The sequence below is a fragment of the Cryptomeria japonica genome, chromosome 5, assembly GCF_030272615.1.
Source record: "Cryptomeria japonica chromosome 5, Sugi_1.0, whole genome shotgun sequence".
Lineage (NCBI taxonomy): Eukaryota > Viridiplantae > Streptophyta > Pinopsida > Cupressales > Cupressaceae > Cryptomeria > Cryptomeria japonica.
The window spans coordinates 215,127,041-215,154,278 of record NC_081409.1 but is presented as its reverse complement, the minus strand read 5'-3'; the positions used below and the strand labels follow the sequence as shown (position 1 = coordinate 215,154,278).

The window sequence follows — 27,238 nt, the reverse complement described above, 5'->3', positions numbered from 1 at the left end:
ATCGAATCTATGGTATAATCGAATCCAGCTGTACTGAACCTGGCGAAACCTGAAACCCAAAACCCAAAACTTGAAACATAAATATTGTCCAATTGAACCTCAACGGGATTCAGGTTCAGGGTGGAATTCCCAACTGAGAAATAGGATAAATTGGAGAACAGAAGAACCCGGAACATAAGAAGGGATTAAGCTTCTATGGAAGCTTGAAACACATTAGGTAGATTTTTCGAATTTGAAGTAGCGCCAACGTTTTCCTTCTTAGCTTGGATCAATCTTATAATTACAACTTTTTGAGTCACAGTATGAGAAATATTTTGTACTAAATCAGTTTGTTTGGGAACGGAATAAATAGGTCATTTAACATTTCAAAGTTGAGAAGTGAGAAATTTGTAACATATTTTGGTTCGTAAAATTAGGGATTGTTTCAGTGATCTATCTTGTGTTTTTATAGGATTCCTTTGTGTGGGACATCATCTTGACGGAGGAAATATCAGTGAATTAAGGATTAAGTTCATGGCCAGATTACATGTCCACGACTTTCTATTTTGCGAACTCTGTGGCACCTCACTAAATTTTGACTCACCTGCATATGCGTCTTGCCCATTATGCTGCAACAAGCAGGATGTCAATGGTAATTTGTCTTTTGCGCTGCCGTTGTTTGGTTTGAGTATAATTTGTAGAAAATCAGAAAGATGGATTCCCTGCCTTCAATCTATACCAGAGTAGGAAGATAGAATTCTCTCACAATGTTTTCAGAGAAATGCACAATTTTCAGCAGTTGTTGTGGGCCTTTGCATTAGTTATTGAGGTATTTGAGATATGTTCGTTTAATGAATTCTTACAGGATACTGAATGTTTTGTTTGCAGAATTTCGAGGAAAAGAGATATGGTGCAGGATTGGAGCTGAGGTGTGTTGAATTGGATATCTTGGTTTTAAGGATGGATCCTGTTATTTTCTTTTCTCCTTACATATTCATTTCCATCAAATTCTGAAATTTTAATTTTCTTTTAGAGAGTAAATATAATTCTCTCAGTTTGTAAACCCCAATTAATGGAGAAAGGCAGAATAATCAAATGGCCTGTGCTTTATGTATGATAAAAGTGAAGTTCTGAATTAATTAAAAAAAGCTGTAACATTACAAATTCTATAGAGGTAGAGTCTTAATGGGCAGAATACAATCACCTTGAGAGAGTTGCAAACTTAGAGAACTAGACATGTATTTGTAAAAACTGAAAACCTAATTACTTCAAAAGAAGTAAACATAGACATGGCAGAAAATCAGATTCGGCAGTGAAGAGAGCAAAGAAGACCCAGGTATTGTCAACTTTTATTCCTATTATCGCAGTGCTTCTTCGGTGGATTATTGAAAAGATGCATATGGCTCCACAAGCCAATCCCAATCAAGGTGATCATCACCCTGGCCTCCAGGATTCAAGTTCTATTGTTCAGCAGAGACAGTGAAATCATTTAGAGGGAGCCCTTGGATTAATCATTCGTTTGGTTGTGTTCAGCGGCTGGAATTGCTGATGGAGAGATTTTTTTTTGACATGTCACCTCCTAAAACTTTCTCAATAGCATCAGTACTGTTGTGGAATTGCTGAAAACAGAAATGGGGCATATTCAGACCCTCATCAAGCTTCTTGTTACTGTTGATTATGCTCTGCTTGTTTTCTCTTATCCTCTAAATTTTGCATTAGTAAAGTGGCATTCACTTGTGGAGCTCTTGTTGTTTACCTTGCTGCTCTACCAAGTTGATTGTTCACTCTGAGGAAGTGATGCAGGAGCACCGGTCTAGTCCTTACCGGTTGAGCAGTTTTCTGTGGAATTACTTGAGATTGTGGCATTTCTTCTTGTTTGAGTGTTTAGCGTTGTGGTTTTGGGTTTATTCCCTTGTGTTCGTGGTCTTTGTCGTGTTCGAGTTTCATGGCATTTGGATTTAATCCCGGTGAGTTATCGATTCCGGTATTGACCTAGTTGATATGTTCTTACCGGTTATTTTGGCAATGTGTTGAGTGAAGTTGGATCGGGTTGTGGTTAATTTCCGCGACTTGTGGATTGTTGATTTATGTTTCTTGTGCCGTGTCTGATGTTCTTGGAGGACCGCGCATTGTTTTATGCATTTTGGAAGTTGTTCTTAGTGATTTGAGCCGACATGTTACCGTTACACGTTTCATGAACCGGTTGGTCTTTGGGCTGACTTAATTAAGTTGTTATTGTTTGCGGACAGTATAAATAGAGGTTTGTGAATCATTTGAGAGGACAAAAGATAGAAGATCGAATACAAAGTTTAGAGATCGAGCAAAGATGTAGATCCGGCGAGATTCTGATTCGGTGGACTGAGGCCGGAAGGCTGAGGTTCGGATTAAGGTAGAACCAACAAACTGTTTTCGGAGGCCAACCTGATATGTGGATGATCTACGGATCTTATGTTTGTATTGTAAGCATTGTTTGTATCCTGCATTGCGATCCAGCATGTGGCATATGTAATTCTTCAGACTGTAATAAGAATTATTCATATTATTTACTGGATATGTATTTTGTGTTGTTACCGGTTGTTCTTTCTGCTATTTCTGGCATTGTGTTACCGGTTACCGATATATTCAGCATGGTGTTTGTGTTAGGCTGCAAGGATGGGCTGTCCTTCATTGGATCTCCCTACGTTGACTGCATCAGGAAGAAGAGGGTTTGGACTGATCTTTATCCTTGTAATGGCCTGTTTGCTCTTGAGTGAAAGTGTTTGTCACTAGGCATCATTCAGATAGCTGATTTCATTGGACGAGGATGAAAAAGGGTGGAAGGAATGTCAATTTGAGGATATATTGGATTGTTTAGTTGTTCTCTTTAAGGTTTTAAGCATGGAATGTATCTGGCATTTTTAGAAAATAGGTCAGCAGCATGTGTTACCATGTAGGGCTGGATATTGTTTGAGCTGATGAAAGAGAAGGGACAAAAGTGATGTGAGAGAACATTTTCTTACCAGAGTTATTTGCTTGGGTAAGTTCAAGCTCAGCAACAGGGACGATAGTTTTCAAAGGCTTGAAAGGAATATGAAGAAATCTGCAATTTTAAAAGAAACAGGGTTAATGAATAGAATCTGCAAGGAGCTCTATACTCTTCCTGAGCTCCATTTTTGAAATGACTAGCTCCTCTCCTAACTGATGTCAAGTCTAAAGTTCCTAATGATCTTTCCACATTGACTGCAAAACATAGGATCTATTTGTGACCCATGTAAACTGAGAATGTATTGAATGCTGTCACTCAAGAATATGGTTGTCTATCATCATTGAAGGATGATCCCATTTGCTTTCCAACAGAAATAGGCATGCTAGGATCAATGTGAAAGGAGTAGATGTTAGCTCATTCATATCAATGACATCAACCATTGTCCACCCACTTATTTGCATTGTTTTTAGAGATGTTGGAGACTCATCCTTATCAAAGTCCTATGGTGTGTAGAAATGAATGAGAGAATGAAAGGAGGATTATCAAATCTATCCAAATGTACCGTCCCTATCTTTAATTATCTTGGGATATGCCTTAAATGACACCTTGAAACTCTCCATGAGAACAACACATTCTTTATTCAACATAGTAAAGAAAATAATAGTGAACACATACTTTGAGTAAGGTAGCTGTTCAGCCTTGGAATGAGAAAAATCTAGATCAGATTAGAGTTTTAAAATTGTTGACAAGGGAAGGCCCACTGTCATCATCAAAAGGTGTTTGATGTTAGGTAAAGAATTGTTAGAAACTTCTAGCCCTGATCACGGATGAAAGAGACTGTGTGTGAATGTTAAAAGAGAATATAGTCTGCATTTATTAGGACTTGATTATATGATGGTGGAGTCCCATGGGGCACAAGATATTATTAGTGGAAGAATGATTGGGGGTCCAGTCATTAAAAGGCATGGCAAATTTTGCCTTTTTGTCCTCCTGAGCATGAGATGAGAAGTGCGTTGGAATCTTGTAGGAAAAGTTTCAACTCATCTTTAGGAGGCATACCCCATAATTTTACTAGAGGTCATGGGTTCAATTAGCACTGAGTTTGACTAGAGATGCATGCAGAGTACCATTGAATTTGAAAGCATCCATCTCAGTCTAAGGCAATAACTAGCATATTCTGCTTGATCGTACTGTTTTCAAGCTTCCTTTGAAGAGTGTTTGGGTTTGTTGGGAGGAAGAAGAATCTGGGAGCATTCGTTGGTATTTGCTTTCTGCTCAAGAGGTTGCTGGGAGGTGGAAAGATGGAATATGTTGTTTAGTTCTTGCATACAGATGAGATGTCTTTGTATTGTCTTTGGTGAGTGGCATGTCTGGTAGAGTGTAACTATTTAATTTTCAGCCAAAAGTGTTCAATAGGTCGATTTGCAAGGCTGTTGCAATTTTTTTGGCAGCATTCTATTGGTGTTGAATTCTGAATATTCTGAATTGCTAGAGCAGAGCATCTTTGTGATAAACTGGGTGCATTTGATGATGTAACTATAGGAATTTGTTGTTGACATATTTGTGTGTTTGTGTGATAATAATTATAGGGTCAACTTCAATTATTATACTTCCAATTTTCATTTCTGTGGGGATCCTTATGCTAAATTCTAAAGCCAAAGCTTTGTCATATTGCTACTTTATACTCCTAGATATTTTATGCATGCAGCCACCAGTTTCATTTTTACCTGCCTTATGGGGATTTTTCTTATAGGCTTTATCAAAGTTGAGCTTTGTCCAGCTTGATGGGGGCGCAATCCAATAGGGGCTAGAATTTAATCATTAGAAACTTGTGAGAGTAATATACTTGAATCGATCAGTTCTGAGCTATGGCAAAGTCCAATAAGGCCAGTATGGATCTAATATCTCTATTCCTGGTAGCACAGGTGAAAGATATAGACTATAGAGTGAATCTGGCACTGATATTTTAGATAATTGCCTCCTTGGAGTTGGCATTATTGAAAATTGGTCATTTTGTTCCTTCAACAAGGACCACATAATCTTTTTTGTAGTGATTTTATTGATTAGCTCCAGAGTAGGAATACAGCCATTATATTGACCTCACTTATTGAGTCTATCAGCAATAGTAAATGAACCCCTCAACATAGAATGAAACATTGTAGCAAAACGAGTACAAAGTTTGTTAGCTAGGGTGCAATATATGAGTAGATGCAATGTTGTTTCCTAATTTCTGTGACAGTTCAGGAATCTGCTTGGTCCTAGTAAACCTCTCTTTTTAAGTTGGTTCTACATTAAGATTCTGTCATGTAAAGTAGTTCACTGAAGGCATTTGTGGCTTTGTCATTTGTGAGACTTCCACAGTGTGTGCAGAGCTCATTTGTGTTTTCTACAGAGAAGTTGATTGAAGGATCTTATACGTAGAAGAGGCGGTACATTCTCCTGAGGGAGGTAGTGAATCTGTCTGAGTGTATCCTCATTCCCCCTAAAGTGTTCATGTCAGTGATCATTGAGGGATTGGAGTAGAATTGTCCACTAATTAGGGTCATTGTAAAGTCCTTTTATTGGGATGTCCAATTATGTAGTCTGGCATCTTGTGAAGGTTCTGGTCTTGGAGGTTTATATGGGCCTTCTCAAGTTGAGGTATGCAAAGATCTGGGTAACCATTCCAGCTGTCATGCGAGAACCGAACTAGTTAAATATCCCCAACTACAAAGTGAGGCCTTGTTGAAGGAGCTGAGACCCCTAGACATGTGTTTTACAATAGTTGAGGGTTTCCCTTCCAGACTTCACTACTTGGCTCACCCAGCAGTGTAAAGTTGTATTTATTGGAAAAATATTTGACACCAACAAAACTGAGGCTTGGTAATGAGTTTCCAAGCATATTTCATAGAGAGAGCTTGGTCAAAGATATCTGATTCTTCGATGTTGAGGACTCTTTTGATTTATATTGTGTTATCTGAGACCCAACTACCAAAAGATTTGAATGATGCTCCTATTCCCCCCCTCAGAAAATTTGGCTTTAGTTGATCAATTTTTGCTATACTTCAAAGAAGAATAGCTCATTAAAGCAGACAGTGATTTTTCACAATGCCACCCTAATTAAGTGAGCCCTTTGTAAGGACCCCACAAGTTGATCCTCAAATTTTACCACCTATTTATCTTTTTATCTTCTACAAAACCAAAATTTAATCTTCAGTCATACAAAGTGAACATCCACCCAAACAGGATGGAATTATTCAAATAGGATAGTCTCAGGAACAACCACTTTATTAAATAACAATTTTATTATTTTTATAATGATTATACACAAGAGAGAAGAATGATAATTTGTAACTTATTTTATATTTGATAGTCTCAACTGAGTACTCAAGAATTAACCATAGCCAATTCAGGCTGACTTGTCCAATATAGGACAATTTTATCCATTACAAGACAACAATTACACAACCAACTCAGGCTCTTGTGTCCATTGGGCTAATTTGTCCAAATGAGATTAACAGCCTATCATGATCAATGCAATGCGTGCCTTCATCCAATAAGGAATGGTATTCAAACAATCAAATGGGCCTATAAGGACAAGTATAAAAAATAAATATGCTCCATCCAGAGACTTTGATTCGTTCAGCCCAATTGGGATCTTGAATCACTCACAAAAGATTCACAAAATGCCCATTTTATTGTACCGAGGGTCTCTGTAAGTTCGCATAAACTAAGAATAAAAGATCTTCTACCCTCCCTCAGGTTTTGAGCATCTGGCCAAGTACAAGATCACGAATGTTTTTTGAAATATTTAAAGGATCTTGTACCCTTTATTGGGTTTCAAGCAACCGACCAAGTACAAGTCCAATCCACTATTGGGATTCTTGTAAGTATCAATGACTATCATATTTTATTCTTATGCAAATTAGATTCATAGTTTTAACTTTAGGAAATGCATTACTAAACCTCACAATGTCCTTTGTATGAGTACTGGAAACATTTTTTCGTTTCCTAGATTGCCTATAAACACTATGTTCACAGGGAGTAATATACTAGAGAACCAAGTGTTGAATTTAGTGATCAGATTTACAAGAATGAACAGAAAAATGATAATGCACTCTAACAGGAAACAACACACACAACTAGAAGTGTACACAACACAAGTCTACCCTGGGAAAACCTCCCTCTTGGAGGAAAAACCCAGCATTAAGTGTCCCTGATTTTGTTTGATGTAAATCCAGTAACAATTACAGCATTATCCTGCCTTAGGGCATAAATATAAAGACTTAGCTGATAAGGAATGGTGAACTTGTTGTCTGAATCAGAACTCGGCAGGTATATGATGATGCTCCAGTCTGAACCAGATTTGCAATCCCTTCACTAATAGTTGCAGGCCTTCTAAGATATTCGCTGACCTTTAATGGTGATGCATTGACCTTCCAAGATGGTTCGCTGACCTTCAGAGGTGGTTCGCTTGTCTTCAATGAAGATTCGCTAACCTCCAGAATGAGTGGGCAGATCTTGCATTATTTAGGAGCAGAGACAGCAGCATAGACTTTGCCTTAATCTTCTACGGAAATTCGCATTACTTGCAGAGCTAACTTCACATTATTGATGATAAAACTGAGTGATAATTGCATACAAATGAATCTCTATTTATATGTGGCGTGGAGACCAATTCAAGTCGGCTTTACCTTAAGTTTTGGTGCCAAGACTTAATTACAATTATAAGGCTTACACGTTACCTTATGTCTTGCCCTATTTTGGCGTCCTAATAATGATTAAGTTATATTGCAAGGGGAGCGCACCTATTTAGGGCCACACGTTACATTAAGGGGTGTGTCCCTACGTTTGGTGAGCTTAATGCATTTGGGCCCAGCCCTATAAGGATTCGGATGTTGCCTTAAGGCAATCCGAATCCATTTGTTTTCCTAACCTAGTTACAAAATCAACACCAAGGGTGCCAAATATATAGTTTTGTTTGAAACTAAGTTTATGCAACTATACAAGTGGGTATGCAATGCTTTCTAGGGTCTAGTTTCCCTAGATAGTTTTTTGTCAGTTGTCACCTATTCATGTGAAACAAAGATGGAAACCTGGAGAAGCATGGACTCATAAACACTTGAAGGGGTTGTTTAACATGAAGTTTTAAATTGATATATTTTCAAGTTTATTATAACATTTCTTCAAATTTATTTCAAAATATTATTGCTTTTGCGTAGTGGGTGTAATACCCAATATCTAAGAAGCATCTTAAATTGAATCAGTATAATGGGTATTTTCTATCACATTCAATCAAACTAAAACACTTAGATAATGTATATAATCCATCGCATTACTACTCATAGCCACAACTTATTCATTTAAAATAATATATGGTACCAACATTTATCAGACTTACCCATGAGAGAGTTATCTGCAAGAATCCATAGTTTTTAGTAATTTACATCAATCCTAATTAAAAGGTTATCCAGCAATAAAGTTAATTTTCACACTTTAGTTTTGTCATTTCTATCTAAATAGAACTTAATTACTTACAACCTAGTTAGAATAAGCAGGAAATTCTAGTGAAAGTAAATTCATCAATTTAGATTCATAAAGTACTCAATTTATAAAATTTGGAGTTAAATTAACTAAAAGATTATTTACCATTTTCTAATCACCAAGATCCCTATTGGGTGAGGTGAGAGCATATGACAGATATAATCCAATTGAATTCCAACCTCATATAAATTGTACCAAATGAAGATCTAGGTGAAAATATCTTGATATCTTTGCAAAAAAATAACTAAGATCATTAAAAGTATAATTTTTAATAGTACCTTATGAAATTGGAGATCATTAATAATAACTAAGATTATTAAAAATATAATTTTATAGAGTACTCATTATAAGAAACAATAAAAGGTACTCTGTCAAATTAAATCCTAAAGAAAAATCTATAAGATTTGGAGATGAAAGGTTTGCCTAAAGAAAAATGATCTAGATTGAATATTAAAGCACAACGAAGTATTTGCATGGGATATGATGAGAATGTTAATGTGTACAAACTTTGGAATCCTCTACTTTGAAATGGTTTATGATAAGGATGTGATGTCTATGGAATTTAGAGCTATTTTTGATCTTGAGCAACCAAAGGAAAGAGAAAAGAAGATAACACATTTCGAGACAAAGATTGGTAAGTAGGAAGATGCATAAGTGGAAGAACATGCTGGGTTTGATGATGTAGAGGTAGAAGAAGATCTAGGTGAGAGTTTTGAAAAGATAGAGCGTGTAAAGAATAAGGAGAATCTCTTACTTCACTCTTGAAGAGTTCCGCAAGGCATCAATTGATAGGTATATCCTATTAGATACGCAAGTGGGTGTTTAGAAAAAAGATCAAGTAGATGGTGAGTTGGAATGGTAGAAGGCAAGAGTGGTGGCTAAAGAGTACTTTGAGAGAGAGGGAGTTGATTTAGTTGAATTTTTTCTCAAAGATTAGAAAATTTATTTCTATTAGATTCCTACTTTCTATTGTTGTTGTCTATGATTTATAAGTAGAGCAAATGGATGTCAAAACTCCATTTTTGCATTCAGACCTTCAAGAGGAGATTTATGTGAAACACCTTAAAAAGGAGATTTCTAGGAAACAACTTGATGGTTTTGTGGTTAAAGGAAAAAATTTCTGGTTTTCAGGTTGATGTCATCTTTCAATTGTTTGTAGCAGTCTTCTTTGATGCTTTTGCATTGAAGCTTGTTTGTAAGGAGTGAGGTTGGTCATTGTGTTTATTTAGAATTGATTAACATGTATTTTGGAAACAAAGGCTATGGACTAATTTGCAGTGGTTTGCTATGTAGAAGTGTGAGCTGGTGAGTATTCCTTTGTTTCCTGGTACTAAGTTATTTTGGATTAGTGTCCTAAGTTAAATGTTGATTTTGATGATATGTATAAAGTTCCTTATGTCTGTTTAAGTTTTCATGGGACTAATAATGTGGGTAAGATGTTGGACATATAGAAGTTTTTAGTTCAGATTAGGTTGGTGATTTGGACAGCAGATTGTCCATTAGTGGTTATGTTTTCACTCTATTTGTAGGTGCTATTATTTGAATGAGCAAGAGGCAACCCACGATTGCTGTAGCTACAACAAAAGAAAAGTACATGGTTATTGCACATGCCTAAAAGGAGGTATTATTGTTACAAAGGTTGTGTTCAAGTATAGGTTTTTATTGCAAGAGGTACTATGGTTGCAAAGGTTGTGTTTAGGTGTTGGTTTTGATTGCAAGAAGGCGAAGATCGATTGTTACACTTAGAATGCTATCTGTTTGGTAAAGAATTTCATGTACCATGCGTGTACTAAGCATATAGATATTCAATATCACTTTAATCAGGAGATGGTTGATGATGGTAAAGTAATGATACAAAAGGTGGACACTTACAATAATGTTTTAGATTATCTTACAACACTTGTGGACATAGATAAGTTTTGTTGGTGTAGGAAGGCCCATTCTCACACCTAATTCATTTTCCACTTTGTAACCTAGAGACATGTCTCCAACCCCCTGAGACACATCTTAGAGACTTAGATGTGTCTCAGAGACATTTCGTGCTTTTTGAGACCTCATTTTTGGCTGGAGACTTCACTTCCACATCTCCTATTGTCTCCCCGTCTCTTGCCAGGTTTTTGGCCATCTCCCACGCGTCTCCTCCGACCAAAGGCACGTGAAAAAGGTTAAAAACAAAACAAAAATGATGTTTTCCATCATTCAGCAACCATGGTGGATGAAGCGGTTGAATCATATGGCCTTACTGAATTACCCCCCTAGCTCTAGTACCATCAGAGGAACTTGCATTTGAGAGTGAAGATTATGTGGATAGCATCATAGATAAGGAACTTGATAGGGATGATCAAATTGTGAAGAGTAGATGATAGATTTCTGATTTTTGTTTTATGTTTGCGTATCAGCATCAACTATTAATATTTTTGAATTTCAATATGTAATGATAATCTAATATAAGATATGTAGTGTGAGTATTGAACTCTTTGACTCTGACACAATGAGATTTGACATTTTGATTTGTTTTTTCAAATTTTAAAGTTAATATTAAACGTTATCCTTGTTATTGTTTTCAAAGTCCTATGTCATGATATTTTTTGGAAATTATTAAATTATATTAAAGAAAAAATTTGACATCTCCAAGTACCCCCCTCTCTTGGTGACCTTGATTTTTTATATACCGTTATGCCATCGCAATGTAAATTTCGAGTGGGAGAATGTTATGATTTAGGGTGCTATTCACTTATGTATGATGTTGTCTTCAAACATTGTAGAATAAAGTACATGGACACCCCTGAGTGTTTGGTAGGCATTATTTAATTATTATTTTCTAGGATACTTGGGACATTGTTGGAATGCCATTAAATAAGAAGGTTATGGAAAAAGGTTAATAGTGGGAGTTACAATTGTCATTCTTGAATGCCCCTTTTATTCTTTTTCTTTAGGTAGTGGGGAGCTACATTCCCAAGAGGGGAGCCCTCATTAGTTGTCACTATTATCATGAAGTGCTAGACTTGGGGAAGTGTGCCTATCAGTAGTTATGGATCTAAGATTCGGTAATAATCGACATTTATCTTGGGTACTTGATTAATTGCATAATGATGCATGGGTTTTTTTATTTTCTTGTGGACCTTGTTTTGGTGGCCACTAATTTCTAAAATCACTTGTGGTTTCTTGTTTTCCTTTTCTCTCTAAATTGGATGCATGAATATAGGTTTCAAAATGTTAGGCAGGTGAAGTCTTATTATACTGTGGAAATGTTGTCAAGCTAAGGAGTTGGAGTAGTTTGTTTGATATATTTTATTAGGATTAATACAATTTAGGTGTCTCTTTGGTGGTGGAGTTTTTCCCCCCCAAAAGGGTTTCTCCATGTTCGTTTGATGTTATGTTTTATTGCTGATGCTATATGTGTTTCTGCATGTTACATTTCACATTTGATGGTTAATTACATTGTAATCTAACTAGTTAATCGGATTTGTATACTTTATGTTTATTTTTTCATTGTATCTGTTTAACCCATAGTTACCAAGAGACCCATCTCCTACCCCTTGAGATGCTTCCCAGAGATGGAGACGCGACTCGGAGACTAGAGATGTCCCTAGAAATGTATCGATGGACAGGGTTCCTTTGGCTGCCATCTCTGAAATCTTCCAACTAGAAATTGGCATCTCCTGCTAGAAAACTTAGGGCATAAGATGTTATAAAAAACACTGAGGAAACCCTTTTGCAAAAAAAGCAAAAGTGTTTTTATTTATGTTTCAATCTTTGGAGAAGCATTTTATTGCATATAGTTGGTTTTAAATTATTTGGAGGAAACCCTTTTGCTAAAAAGGAAAAGTTTTTTTATTTTGGTGTGCTTTGTTGAAAATGTAGCTAGGTCTTATCCCTTGATTGGGCCGACCTAGCTTGGTAAATTTTAATGTGGCCTTCGGCCTTAAAATTTATTGTGTATGGGCCTATTTGGGATATTGTGTAACTTGTAAATTCAATAGGTCAAGACCTATTAATATGTAACTTGTAAAGTGTTATTGGTCAGGTCCTAACCGATGTAACTTGTGATATTGGTCTGACCCTATAATGGCGAATGTAACTTGTGGTTATAAATGGGTCTGACCCTATAATGTAACTTGTGAATTTGTAATTTGGCGCCAAAGCTGACCTAGGCATAAGGGTTAAGGGCATGTATATAAAGGAAGTGACTTGAGGTCACAAGTCATATAACATAAGCGAATATCATCTGCCTTAATGCGATCTGTTCTGCTCCAAAAGATCAGCGAACTACATTCTGAAGTCAGCGAAATTGTCTTCTAGCTGGGCGAACATCTTCCTAGGTCTACCGAACCTGCTCCTAGGTCTGCCGAGCATGCCCCAAGGCTGCCGAACCTGCTCCAACGCTGCTGAACTTACTTTAGGATGTGCTACATCTGTTCTAGGGCAAGCGAACTCCCTCACATGAACTGCAATCAACAATCTGGGCGATTGTTCAAATCTGACCTGAACTGTGATTCATATAAGTTCTTTGTATGCCCTAGAAGGGCAGTATTGTAATCTGCTGCTATACCTAATCTAATCAGATCGGAGATCTTTGGTTGCTGGGTTTTTCCTCCAAGAGGGAGGTTTTCCCAAGGTACATGTATGTTATGTGTATGATTTACTTTGCATTTTGATTTTCTGTTCTATACTGCTAATCTGATCACTAAAAACTAACATGGTATCAGAGCCAGGTTCATATTAGCATAATCAGATTAACAGATTCATGAAGTATATCGGAAGTTTTTGGAGGTGTTTGAGAGGCTTAATGACTGGTGGTTCAGTTCTCCTGTAGCTAGTCGTACCCTCATGCTGGCCATACCTTTATGCTGATTATGTCATTACTTCCTACAAGTTTGGAAACAGATCAGAAAGGAGGAAGATTGAAGGGGCCCTACTATTCTAGCAGACCATAATAGTCAGTAGGCAAGGACGGGTGAACATGGTTAGAATGGCTGCCTTTAATCATAAATGTTTATATGGCTCCTTGAGTTTACATGTAGTTTCCAGTCACTTGCAAGGTGAACATTTGATGTTTCATTGAATTTAATTAAGTTTGTTATTGGCTGACCTAGCTGTTTGGCCAGATTGAGTTAATAGATCTGCTCTTTCATAAAATAACCCTTACCAAGTTGATATGTCCTTATTCGATAATTTTCTGAGTGTTTTTTGGTAAGCTATAATTTGGTACAGTATTTCCCAACATTGGCATGATACTTGGTTTGTGCAAGTTGACAATGCTGCAAATTAGTATCAAGGTTACTTTTTCAATCTGCTGTGTTGACATCTTTGAGTGATCCTTGCGTGCAACTCCTACATGTCGTCATTGAGTTGAAGATAGATGATAAGTGACGGCGAGGCCCGAAGGCCACGTAATCATCATCAAATGCTTCATTATGACCTAAGTGGATGGTAATTTCATTGCTAAGCGAAATTAGGAAAGAATGTTGAGGACTAACTTATAAGAGAAGTATTTTTTGAATTTTTCATACTGTTATCAATTCATTGGACAGTGAATCATGTATGATAGTCTTGAACTATTAGTAACCTCTCGTAAATGCTTTCAAGACAAACTGAGGAGCATAAAGATGATGATTGTATTCAAGAGAGGAAGGTTTTGAGACATCCTGTGAGGAAGCATCACAGGCTGAAGACTAAGAGACATAGCTTAGTTGGTGATACTACGATCAGGTTCAGCTTCAAGGGAGCTTGTTGTTTTCAGCTTTAGAGGGAGCTTGTTGTATTCAGCTTCAGAGGGAGCTTGCTTGTTGTTTTAGTTCTAGAGGAAGCTATATTCTTGGTTAAGGCAATCTTTTGGGAGAAGGTTGAGGTGAAAGCCCTCGTTCCACCCTTTGCAAGTAGGCATGGTGGTATTGCATTCTTCTCTGGGAGAAGTCCGAGGTTAGAGCCCTCGTTCCACCCTTTGCTGAGTGCAAGGTGGGAGGCAATGCAAGGTGGGTCCATCCTCCGCGGTTGTGCATGATGGGTATCATGGAAAGAGTCCATGATGTACTTAGGATTCATCCTCTGCAGGTATGCATGATGAATATCATGGAAGGAGTCCATGATGTATATTGAATTCATCCTCTATGAGAATGCATGGTGGATATCATGGAAAGAGTCCATGAAGCTTGGTCACGATGTAACTTGATTAATCAAGGGATCCTCCCTAGCTAAGAGGGAGTGTTGAAAATGTAGCTAGGTCGTATTGCTTGATTGGGCTGACCTAGCTTGGTAAATTTTAATGTGGCCTTCGGCCTTAAAAATTTATTGTGTATGGGCCTATTTGGGATATTGTGTAACTTGTAAATTCAATAGGTCAGGACCTATTAATATGTAACTTGTAAAGTGTTATTGGTCAGGTCCTAACCGATGTAACTTGTGATATTGGTCTGACCCTATAATGGCGAATGTAACTTGTGGTTATAAATGGGTCTGACCCTATAATGTAACTTTTGAATTTGTAATTTGGCGCCAAAGCCGACCTAGGCATAAGGGTTAAGGGCTTGTATATAAAGGAAGTGACTTGAGGTCACAAGTCATATAACATAAGCGAATATCATCTGCCTTAATGCGATCTGTTCTGCTCCGAAAGATCAGCGAACTACATTCTGAAGTCAACGAAATTGTCTTCTAGCTGGGTGAACATCTTCCTAGGTCTGCCGAGCGTACCTCAAGGCTGCCGAACCTGCTCCAACGCTGCCGAACTTACTTCAGGCTGTGCTACATCTGTTCTAGGGCAAGCGAACTCCCTCACATGATCTGCAATCAACAATCTGGGCGATTGTAATCTGCTGCTATACCTAATCTAATCAGATCGGAGATCTTTGGTTGCTGGGTTTTTCCTCCAAGAGGGAGGTTTTCCCAAGGTACATGTGTGTTATGTGTATGATTTACTTTGCATTCTGATTTTCTGTTCTATACTGCTAATCTGATCACTAAAAACTAACATGTGCTTTGGTAGTTAAAATATTAAAAAAAAGAAGAAAATATCTCCATTTGAAGATTTTTATGACCTAATTAAAATATTGCAAAATAAATGATTTTGATGCAATAAAAATTAAAACATCAAAACAAATACTGCAAACTTAAAAGCTTAAAGAAATAATATGTGGTGCCTCTGGTTCATGTTTACGGTAAAGCTGTTGCACTTGAACTAATGTACCCAACTCCTAACATAGCTGCAACAATGATGTTTGAGGCTTTGATTCTGTAAGTTGCAAAGGAGAAGTAAGGTCAAGAATTTTATTTTCTTGTTTTGCTTTGTTACCTATTCCTCCTATCTAGACATACGCCACAACTGTAAGAAATTCTGAGTATGTAGGGAATTACATTCACATACAAGGATTTCTTTCTAAGGAGGTGTCATTAATAGGGTGAATCCTTTGCTTTGTTCTCATACGCCTGGAAGTCTCCTTCACAATTTGATAGTGAAGAATTTTCAAGATACTTGGTGATTATGCCCTAATACTAAATAATAATGAAAACTTGAAAAAAAACGGAAACATAAATAGATAAATACACCTTCAAATTAGTCTTTCATATCTTTGAAAAAATTAGAAGTTAACCTCCACAACTGATACAGCTGCATGCAAATCAACATCATTATTAGTGCATATCTACACTAATTAGTATTATTTAGCTAAATAAAAGACTTTCAATTTCGTCCTTCAAAGTGAAATGCAAATTAAACTAACTTGAACCACTTTAACTATTGACCACATGTTCACACTGAACCTATGCAGAATTTCCTATCCGAGCAAAAAAACTCAACAATAGGTATATTGAAAGGATGGGCTTCTTCCATGTGCTTATTGGTATATAGGAAGGGTGAGCATAACCAGAGGTTTGGTATATTGGTCTAGTAGTACATACAAAGGGAAACCTATTGGCGTGATTAAGAACTAATCCATTTCCCATTTATAGCAAAATGTATTCAATCACATAAATAGTTGATAAACCACTATCTAGGAAGGACACCTAGTTAGAATGGTCAAGGCAAGTTGAGGATACTCTCATTGTCAACAATTTACGGTCAATTTATGGTTTGACATACTTGATGGAGACACACAATCTGCAAAACCAACAACAAAGTTAGAAATACAAATTTGGAGGCCTAAAAATGCCAAGGCATTGATTTTGATAAGGGTCTTAGTTGACAAATAAGTCTTCTGTCAAATACAAGAGTGCAACACACCATTCAAAGTACTACACAAATTTAAGTATCTGTATGATTCACATTCAACATTGGAATTTATTCATTTGCAATTGAAGTTGTTAAACCTTGAGTTGAAAAATGGTGATGTAATGAGTTTGGATTCAAAAGTTTGAACAATCAAGCATGACGTTAAAGTTGGTGGTGTTAAAATTGATCACCTATGACTGCCTTAATAAAAGCTCTTCTTTGGGCATATTTCAACATATTTGGAGTCATTGCAAGCAATTGATCAATTATAGCTACTCATTTTTGATTGGTTGGTTAAAAGGACTGCTGAAAGAGAAAAGGCCTTTGGAAAAAAGATTAAAACCGCAAGAGAGAATATTTACCATTCTCATAAAAAAGAGAGTTCTTCCAACAAGGCTTCATTTTCCAAGAATGATGAAAATGATAGAGGTAAAGGAGGAAATAGAGGACAAGGAGGTATAATTGGTTCGAACAATGGTCAACACCACGAGAAGCATAAGAACAAATATAATATGTTTGGTAATTAATGTGATAGAAAAGGGACTTATGATAATCATGGATGCAAAACATCATGGGGTATATCAAAAATAAAAGGAAGCAAATAAGGGTAAGAAGAAAATAGCAATCAGATTTGACTTAGTTTGTAAGTAAATGTGTGCTTTCCATATCAAATGATGTCAACTATGCCTGAATGAATTCAACCTAGTATGATGCTTTAGTTCTTGATAGTGGTGCCATGAGACACAACTTTCCAAAGTGATTTATTTAAGGATTTTCACGAAGAAAAATATGGTCTTGTATATTTGGTAGACATAACATTTGCAACTTGAAGTCAAAAGGACAATTCGACTCAAGTCACTAGGACTTCTAGATTTTATTCTCCATGTCTTATACCTTCCTCAATTGGAAAGAAACTTGTACTTTGTCGCTCATTCAACAACAAGGCTACTCATTTTTGCTGGATGAAGAGGTCATTATCAAGATAAAATATGGTAAAACAATTATCTTGATTGGATTTGAGGTAGGAAAGTTGTTGAAATTCAAAGTTGAGGATCCAATTTCAAGAAACTTTGTTCATCTCATTGAAGGAGGAATGTTAGCAAGTCTTTCATGGCATGTAATATTTAGCCATACCAGCTATAACAACATTTGAACGACACAAAATAATTGTGTTGTAGGTTTGCCAACTTTTCCCAAGACAATTGAAATTGTGAAGCATGCATATTGGCTCAACAACAAGGAAAGCTATTAAAAAAATCAAAATTGAGGGTTAAAAAGGAAATTTTGCCACTCTAATTTATGTGGTCCATTGTTAGTCTCTTTTGCTGGTGGAGATAATTACTTAATATCAGCGAAACTCGGGGATGCGTCACTAGTGTAGAAAAGCTTGTCCCCATACTGAGTATGTTTCCGGGGCTTGGGGGCGGCCAGGGGACATCCCCCTACATGCCAAAAAATGGAAACAACGTTCCCTTTTTCGAAATGCCATACCCTATTGTCGGGGACCTTTGGCCATCCTAGGGACGACTGGAGACGTCTAGGATGTTTTCTAACCATCTTGGGTACAGCCAAATGTCTTTGGCGTAAGAGAGACTTTTAAAAATAAAAACTCTTTCAAGTTGCAAAAAAAGGCATTTTTTAATTGTTTTGTGGGCCCCTACCTCCCAGGTTGCCCTAAAAGTCATTAGGCAAAAGATTGATTCATTTGATCATTTGTATGAGAGCAAAAAAAGTGGAGCAGCAAGAGGGTTTGAAGCAAGCAACCATTGAAAGAGGAGCGACAAGATAGAAGGAAAAGAGGTTGAATCTATGATGGGATGTTGATCTTGAAGACATGACCCAGGTTGATGAGGAGACACTAGAGGGATTGGTTGGGATTTTGCTGGATGAGGTGGACGTGGACCATGGCGGTGGTAAAGACTCAGAGGATTTTGATTTTGATGCAGTTTTAGGAGCTGCAGATTAGGGGCAGCAGTGTACTTTGTTTTTTTCGTATTTTCATATCATAATTGAAAATGAAACTATATGTCAGCACTGTAGCCTATGGACATTTTTTATGTTTATTTTTTTATATAACATTCATATTGACAATGAATTCTGAATTATGAATGTGTATTGAGTATTGACAATGAATTTTGAACACAAATGTTGTATGTTAAAACTTTTCTAAAATGTTTTCATATGCATGCCATATCCATGTTTTCATATGCATATAATGTATATATGCAATGCTTTATCCATGTTTTCATATGAACATTTAAAATTTCCATATATATTTAAAAATTTTCCTATATTTTATATAGCCCTCTCCTAGTTGTCCCAAAAATTGGCAAAAAAATTGCCATCTTGGAAACCTGACCCCCTGTCCCTTGCCGACCCCGTCCCAAAAACTCGGGATAACATTGCTTAATTTTGCTCATTGATAACTATACTGGAATGCCATGGATTATATTTTTTGAGGCAAAAATTAGAAGCTTTCGAAACTTTAAAAAGTTTTGCGCAATGGTTGAAAATGATGCACAACCTCATATTGATTGAGGATTGATAATGGTGGCGAATTCACATGAAAGATGTTTGAAGACTATTTTAGGAAAAAAGGGATCAAGATCATCTCATAGCCCCTCACACTTTTCAACAAAATGGAGTAGTTGTTAGGATGAATAAAATTGTGATGAATATGGTTTGGGCAATGTTGTATTTCAAACGAGTAAGATTGCATTTTTTGAGTAAAAGCAGTTAAAAAAAAAATCTATCTCCACAACAAATAATCTCTAGTAGCTCCTTAGATGAAGACTCAAAATGAATTTGGTGCGGTCATCTTCCATTAGTATGGCATTTTTTGGATTTTTGGATCCACATGCTATGCATTGAAAAAGGAACATTGGACCACAAGAGTTCAAACTACATCCTTTTGGGACATTCCAAATCATCAAAGGCCTATAGATTGTCTGATGAGAAAAACAAGAATTGAGTCAAGGTGAGAAATTTGCAAAATTTGATCTTTCAAGGAGAATGATAGGGAGACTCCAAACATTAAGGATGGCTACATCATTTGGAATCTATAAAATGAAAATTTGTTTTGCCTATTGTAGTTGAAAAATATACTCCTCTTGAGGAAGAAATTGGAAATTCATTATAAGATGAAAACATGTTTCCAAAGCAACAACTTAAAGATGTCAGAGCTTCAAATCAAGAAAATGAGGCACAAATTGTTGCTTAAGAAACATATAAAGAAATATCAAAATGGGCCACACAAACATTGAAAGAGGTCAAAATTGATGAAGTAGGAGAAGCATGCACTTGGAGGGTGCACAAAGGCAATGAACACGAATAAAAGCTCCTAGAAAAGATTCAAGATAAGCTAGCAAAGCTTATCTTGGGATAACATCTAGAAGAAGCAATCAATATTGCTTTTGATTCAGAATCAACTTCCTCCAAATAAGTTGAAAAGTTTGATGCATGGAGAAAATCAATATAAATTGAATATGATGCCCTAGTCAGGAATTGACTTTCGTAGTTCATTAATCCTTCTCTCAATTGTAAACCCATTGGTTGCAATTGGGTGTTTTCAAACAAAAACAAAGCAGTTGGCTCACTTGACAAACACTAAGCAAGACTTGTCACAAAGGGATATGCTCAAAGAGAAGGGATAGACTTTGAGAAGACCTTTGCACCAACAAAATGGACCACTAGTTGGATTTTGTTGGCTTTGGCAGCAAAAAATGAATGAAAGGTGCATTGGATGTGGAAATTTTTACATTGAATTTGATCTCAAAGAGATGGTTTACATGGCCCAACTAGAAGTTTTTATAGTTGACGTTGCAAGTTGGTAAAATTGTTATATGGTTTGAAACAAGCCTCAAGAGCTTGGTATGGAAATGTCATTGAGCACCTCTTGAACATGAAGTTCAAGCATTGTGAATTTGAAGATGCAACTCTTTTTGTCAAAAGAGTTAACATAACAATTGTACACCTAGTTGTATATGTCGATGATCTACTCATAACAAGAAAGAATGAAAGATGCTCTATACAATTCAAAGTAGAATCAATGGAAGGCTTTGAATTGAGAGATTTGGGTCATCTTTATTACTATTTCGGTTTTGAAGTGATTCAAATTTGGAATGGTAGACTGTAAACCACTTGGCATGCCCATCAAACAAATTATTAAGTTGTCATCAAATGATATTGTAGAGTTTGAAGATGCAAGAAATACAAACAACTCATTGGAATTCTAGTCTCTTTAACCACAACTAGACTAGACATTTCTTTTGCTGTCGTTCTTTCCAAATTTCATGCAACAACCAAGAGAAAGTCACTAAGTAGTAGCAAACAGAGTTCTTCAATATTTGAAAGGAACTCATAATTTTGGGCTAAAATACTCCCAAGGCAGCAGATTTCAAACTAGTCAGATAATTAGATTTAGGCTATGTAGGTAAATTTCAAGATGAGAAATCTACTTTAGGGTTCTTGATCAATTTAGGATCAGCAGTCATCACTTGAAAGTCAGAAGTAGATGCCAACTGTTTCTTTAATAAAAGCAAAATATGTGGCAGCTTTAGAGGCAATTAGGGAAATATTATGGCTCAAAAGGATTTTTGAGGATTTGTAGGAAAAACAAGTTTCATGAACACCACTCATGGTAAACAACACTTACGTAATCAAAATGGCAAGACATTTAGAATTTCTTGACCAAACCGAGCACATTAATATCAAATTCATTTGATTTGGCATTATGTGGGAGAGGGTAGTGTCAAATTGATATATTGTCAAACTGTGGAGCAGCCAGTTAATATCTTGACAAAAACAATTGGGAGAGAGAAATTTGAAAAATTCAGAGGCATGTTTGGTTTCACTATAACCCTTGTTGTTTAAAGGGTGATGTAATATTATATACATAATCCTAGGTAATTTTAAATAAGTGTAATAATATTTTTTATTATTACTACAAATATAAGTATGTAAATATGTCCTTTACATCAAATTTTAATGAATACAATTTTGGGTTTGCATTTCCTTTTCCTTTTCCTTTTCATTTTTTGTAGTGCGATTTGACAGTCTCTCTCTATTGTTGGGGGGTGGTGTTCAACAGGCCCTAGTAATATTAAAATCTCCAAGTCATTGGCCTACTTGGGAGGTGTCATGCCCCCTTTTCCAAATTAGAGCCATGGAGAAGAGCTCTAGCCTATCCTCATTTCTCACAGGTTAAAGGATAAAGTATTGTAATTTTATATATAAGAGGTAACTTGATAATATTTAAGTTATTTAAAAAGTATTTTTAATCACTTAATTTTAAAAAGCAAATACTTTTGGGGGGAAATTCAAATCATCTGCCTGAATTAGAAAGGTATTCAAAAGGGGTGTGTGGATTCATTGAGCATCATCCCATCTTCATTGCAAATCAAAATTTGAGCTTTGTGTTCAATTCAACATCTGAGGATGAAAACCCTTGGCTGTTGGGAGATCTTGGAGGATAAAAACCCTCTTGGATTTCTATTTTTAGAGTTGGGAATGAAAACCCTCATTTTTTAGGGCATCTGCACACGGGGGTTACATTGGAGCTGATTTTGGCAAGTTTATCATCTATTTTCAGATTTGGATTAATTGAATTTGCAAGCAATTGTTATGTCTGCAATTTGAAGAGATTTACTGCTGATTTCGGAGTTCGTTTACACATTTGCTGCTGTTTCAACCAAATCATTGGCTGTAATTTAGAGTGCCAGCCAATTGTCGCTGATATTGGGGAGCCATACAACATTAATTGCATCCATTCACTCCTGCTGCCCAAATAACATTCATAATCCCGCTGCAGCCGTACAGTCTTGCTGCCACCCTAATATCAGTCCATTGTACATACCCTTCCTTGGACTGGCCCTACAAATCAGGTTTTGTCTTTGTTTTCCAGATATGCAATTTAATATAGCCTTCAACATCATTCTACCAACACATGTAAATTGTTTCAGCATTCTGCAATAAAAAATAAAAAATTCAGGGTTTCTTCTAGGTGTTTGGCCTGTTATAATTGTTGCTATTCATATCTAGGCTTGTTGGGCATCCTAGGGTTTCATAGATGCTGTTTATTGGCATTTAAGGGTTTGATATGTTAATATCCAGCCATCTGTAGTTGTGATCAGCATCTAGTTCAATTTATAGTTGTTTTCATTTCATTTCATTTCATTTCCAGTATTCAGAAAAATACAAAAGAATCAAATATTTCATAAAATTTCAGATTGAGGATGATATAAGAGTACCAAGTAAGGTGTCTGTTGGAGGCATGTCCAAAGCTTCATATGAAAATGTTGGCAGACCAGGATGGTAAGGGTATGAGGGTATGGTTAGATTGTGTATATCAGGAGTGGCAGGATCGATGGATTCCAAAGACCCATTTAAATTCGTCTTGCAAAAATAGCTTGGTTCTTCAGATCAGATCATCGGGCTTCTTGTGAATGTCTGTTGGAACACCCTTTTAATACAAAACCATTTATCTTAGTCTTAATCAAATGGCCGCCAATCCTTGTGAATGCGTTTCTGATGTCTGTCGCCTGGCAGGATGATTGATACTGCTTGCGTTAGAAAGTGCAAGCAAGGCTTCTGCTGACTTATGGACCATGTGCTATCTGAAGAGACCCCCGACTCACACCTACAAACACGATATTATTCAGGTCTCAAACTTTTGAAGACCCACACAAGGAACCAGTCCACGGCTTTCATTAATCAATCGGTCTCCATAATAATATTGTTGGCAAACATTGGATAGCACGCAACCTTTATAATTTCTTCTTATTGAATCAGACTTTCAATTGCCAAATTATAGTCTCCTCTAATGTGCCATTAAAATACTATTTAACCACACGGCAAATGATAACGTTTATTGGATCGGCTATTTAAATCCTTCCCACAAACTAATTAAAAGCCACGATACAATAATAATATGAATCGCCAGTATATAATGGGATCTCGATAAAACTAGTGACAGATGCTATAGAAATGAAGCTCCGAATAGGTAATAACGAAATCGACAATCACCAGAGTAATATCTCCAAGCAAACTAAATATAAATAAGAATTTTTGAAATAAACCCCACTTCTGCAAGTATATTAATTTACAGGGCAAATATCAGTGGCGAAATTGTCACTGAATGATCTTAGGTGCAGAAATTAATAGAACATTAATTTATAAGGTAGATGATCATCTGGACATGAGATTCAATGAGACAAGAAAGCTGAAATCACAAGAAGAAATTTTTGAGACCATGTTTATAGCAGATCAAGAATGACTGTGAAGATAGAAGAATGAGCTGTTTTGAGTTGAGAATCTATGTAAAATTCAATATTAATGTTTTAATAATATGCTAATGGTTGTATTGCACTATTTTGTTAGTATTAGTTGTAAATAACCGAACATTTAGTATTATGTAGGACATATGAAAACATAGGTAAGGATTTGTGATAATCCATGACCTGTCTTCTGTCAGGCTGTCGTAGAATTAATAGATTACAAAGTTCTTGGATATATATTGACAAATCAGACATTGTATTTTCTTATTAGTTGTGCATTTTATGGTTAAATTTTTTCTCCCTGCAATTAGGGCGTTTCATATAAAATATGGTATGAGGTCACAATAAATTGACTAAAGATAGAGTTCTACAGGAATGAGAGTGCCTGACAGTTAAGGATGTCAAATAAAAGGTTATCAGACAAGAGACATTGAACGAGAGAAACCCAAGTAGTGTGTGATAGGAAGGAGTATAGAAGATTGTTGAAATACAAAGGGCAGAAAGTCCGGTTGCCAAGGACATATATTTTGCATGTATTTGAAGCTCATGTGAGAAATTTTGTGCTCATGTAGAAAACTATTTGCTATGTAAAGGATAACTGTCAGATTAATTGGGTAAAATAGGCTGGATACATGGTTGAGTCCTAGGAGAGTTTGATGGCGTAGTTGTAGATTCCCTTTAAAGGACATAACATTAATAAAATGTTCAATGTAATTAGATTGGCTGTTTTTCATATGTTCTTCCTAGTGTTTGCATATTTTTCCATTCTTTTTAGGATAACTATCAACAATTTGTATTTTTTAATTCAAGTGAATGTTGATCACGATGCTAATACTTCCACAGGATCTAAGGAAGCATCTTAAGCTTGAACCTTTCATAAAAATAGATGACATTGAGGACAACCCAGAAGAAGAGATACAACAAAGGGCAGTGGTAAGAAATAATACTTGAGTTAAAGAAACTGAAATTTGCGTCTCAATTTGTTTGAACAAGCCTTGAAGATTCTTCTTTATATTGTTGCAGGTCAATGAAGACTGCCCTAAGTGTAAACATCCACAGCTAGAGTATTACACCAGACAGGTAAAATTATTTAAACTTCTAGTTTCGTCTTTGAAACATTATAATTTTTGGTTGTATTTCATTTACAAGTTTCAAGGGTTTCTGTCTCATACCATGTTTAACCTAAATTGCAGTTACGGTCTGCGGATGAAGGACAAACTGTGTTTTATGAGTGTCCAAATTGCCGCTATAAATTTGGACTCAATACTTAGTTGGCTTTTTTTAGACTTCTGTCAGCCTGCTTCCTCTGATCACTGATTTATTTTATGAGCAATTTTCTTAATGTAATGGTTAGAATTGCAATTCGTTCACAAATGTGAGCTTAATGTTTCAGTCTTCTCAGTATTCAATTAAAAAAGTTGACCATGACAATGCACGTTTATTTACTTAGCTGAATTCTTTTTAATAATTGTTTTACACCAGTTCTCCTTTCTTCAGCAGCGGTCAAGTTTTAAAGTGATGTAAACAAACAAAATATTGTGTTTTGTCCAGTGCAGATTCTGTAAAATGAACTCTTTTTTAAGTCTTTCTGACATCACTTTTTTTTTGTTGGTAATTGTGGCTGGTTACAACTTCAATTCAGCACATTCCAATGTCACTTTGCAACATTTCTTTCATATTTAGTCAATGGATTTCATTTTCAAGTCAAGCTATATTCTATGGTGTGATGAATAGTCCGATGTATTCATTTTTTATTGTTGCTCACTAATAATACGAGAATAAACAAGCTGCATACCATGTTAAAGAACTCTGATTTAATTTTGTTTTCATATTTAAGCGTAAGCTAATAATTTGAATTTCAACACAAGTTTTAAGATTTCAGTGGCCCTGATTACAAGTTTTCAGCATCTCACAGGTTTCCGACTAATGGTTGGCTAACAAATTGTCTAACTTTATTCTGTTAGGTCGGAACTCACTTAGAACATCAAACAAAATCTTATCTGATCTGAGATCTGAATGTAAATGGTTCACCTTTATGAAGCAAATTCAGAAAACTTTCCTCATATCCTTTAAGGTTGAGTATAAATTCCATAATGATTTATGCAATTTAATATCTAACTTAATCGTGTGGTTATATTTCTTGACAACCTAGAAGACTTTATAACGTTATTAGTTTATTTCTGCAACTAAAATCCAACTTCAACCAACACATTTCACTCATCACACTTCCTAGATGCTAGTGCTCTGAATGATCAGCCTTTTATTATTAATTTTAAACATAACTTTGTCCCTGATTAGCTTTTTAAAATGATTTAGAATACAAACAAAAAATAAATTCTTGTAACGAACATTATTAAGCTATATTGTGAGAGCTTTCAAGCTCCAGAATTCAGTCCTGAAAACTTGTAGGGTGCAGGGGAAATATCTAATGCCGGGAAATAAATCAATTGCCAGGATTGTCTGCAATAATCATTGCATTTGTTTTTCAATTGATGGATCATTTTATTGTGTTACATTTAACGGCTGCAAAGAATGCTTTAAGGTAACAGGTGTGACTCCTCCGGTTGATTATGGAGGTAGTCACTCTTTGCAGGATGAAAATATACCCCATAATAAATCAGAGTGAACTGAAACGTGAGGAGCTTGAGAGAATGATGCAGCAGATTGTGGAGGTGGGCAAGGAATGGGGTTTCGTTCGGGTGTAGGGAAACTATTAAACAAAGATGGGGTTTGTTTCAGGTGTAGGGGAAGCTGTGAGACAAAGATGGGGGCATATCTCACATATCTCACTTCTACTACGATTAGGTTAAATTACACGAGGTGGAGGCCTCTGCCCCAACTTCAATATAACATCCAAAGGCATTGTTGTGGAATGTTTCCTCTCATTGACATTCTCTTTTTTTCTTTGTTTGCCTGCTCCTCTCTTGTGCCAGTTTATTTGATCAAACTGTTGCTTTCCTATCCCACATGCCTATCTCCTGCCTTTGTCACTTCTCTCTTGGGTTTCAGAGGCAAAAAAATTATTCACACCAAGGCTTTCTCTCTAGGGTTTCAGAAGTCATTATTTGTAGCTACTCAATTGGATGTAGCAGAAGTGGGCCAATGGCATGGATTCCAAGCATGCAAGCCTAATACAGCATTATCTTCACCTCCAAGATGTAAGCATCCTAACCCTTTTCAGGAGTTTTCTTGTCATTAAGCATTAGTTTAACACTGCTTGTTGTAGTGTGAGATTTGAAATGATGCATTCTCTTATTTCATTTCCAATTCTTTTTCAAATCGAATCTCAGC

At 36.2% G+C, this 27,238-nt stretch overlaps 1 protein-coding gene across 3 annotated transcripts; it reads left to right on the top strand.

Annotated features, from left to right (window-relative positions):
- The first annotated feature begins 3 nt into the window (after nt 1-3).
- On the top strand, nt 4-25,544 carry LOC131064388 (DNA-directed RNA polymerase I subunit RPA12). 3 transcript variants are annotated; one of them, XM_057998516.2, is made up of 6 exons: nt 4-213; nt 452-631; nt 868-908; nt 24,791-24,880; nt 24,971-25,027; nt 25,141-25,544. In XM_057998516.2, the coding sequence occupies exons 2-6, from the start codon at nt 514-516 to the stop codon at nt 25,216-25,218; spliced, it is 384 nt and encodes a 127-aa protein (XP_057854499.1). In that variant the 5' UTR covers nt 4-213; nt 452-513; the 3' UTR covers nt 25,219-25,544. The 3 variants fall into 3 exon arrangements, with proteins under 3 accessions (XP_057854499.1, XP_057854498.1, XP_057854500.1); XM_057998515.2 differs by having other exon boundaries at nt 4-217; XM_057998517.2 differs by having other exon boundaries at nt 4-300.
- Nucleotides 25,545-27,238: the final 1,694 nt, after the last annotated feature.

Excerpts from the sequence above, each read along its gene's own strand:
- LOC131064388 (XM_057998516.2), top strand. The coding sequence starts at position 514 with ATGGCCAGATTACATGTCCACGACTTTCTATTTTGCGAACTCTGTGGC. Across the intron at positions 909-24,790 it reads GGTGCAGGATTGGAGCTGAG|GATCTAAGGAAGCATCTTAA; the intron begins GTGTGTTGAATT and ends ATACTTCCACAG. Across the intron at positions 24,881-24,970 it reads AGATACAACAAAGGGCAGTG|GTCAATGAAGACTGCCCTAA; the intron begins GTAAGAAATAAT and ends ATATTGTTGCAG.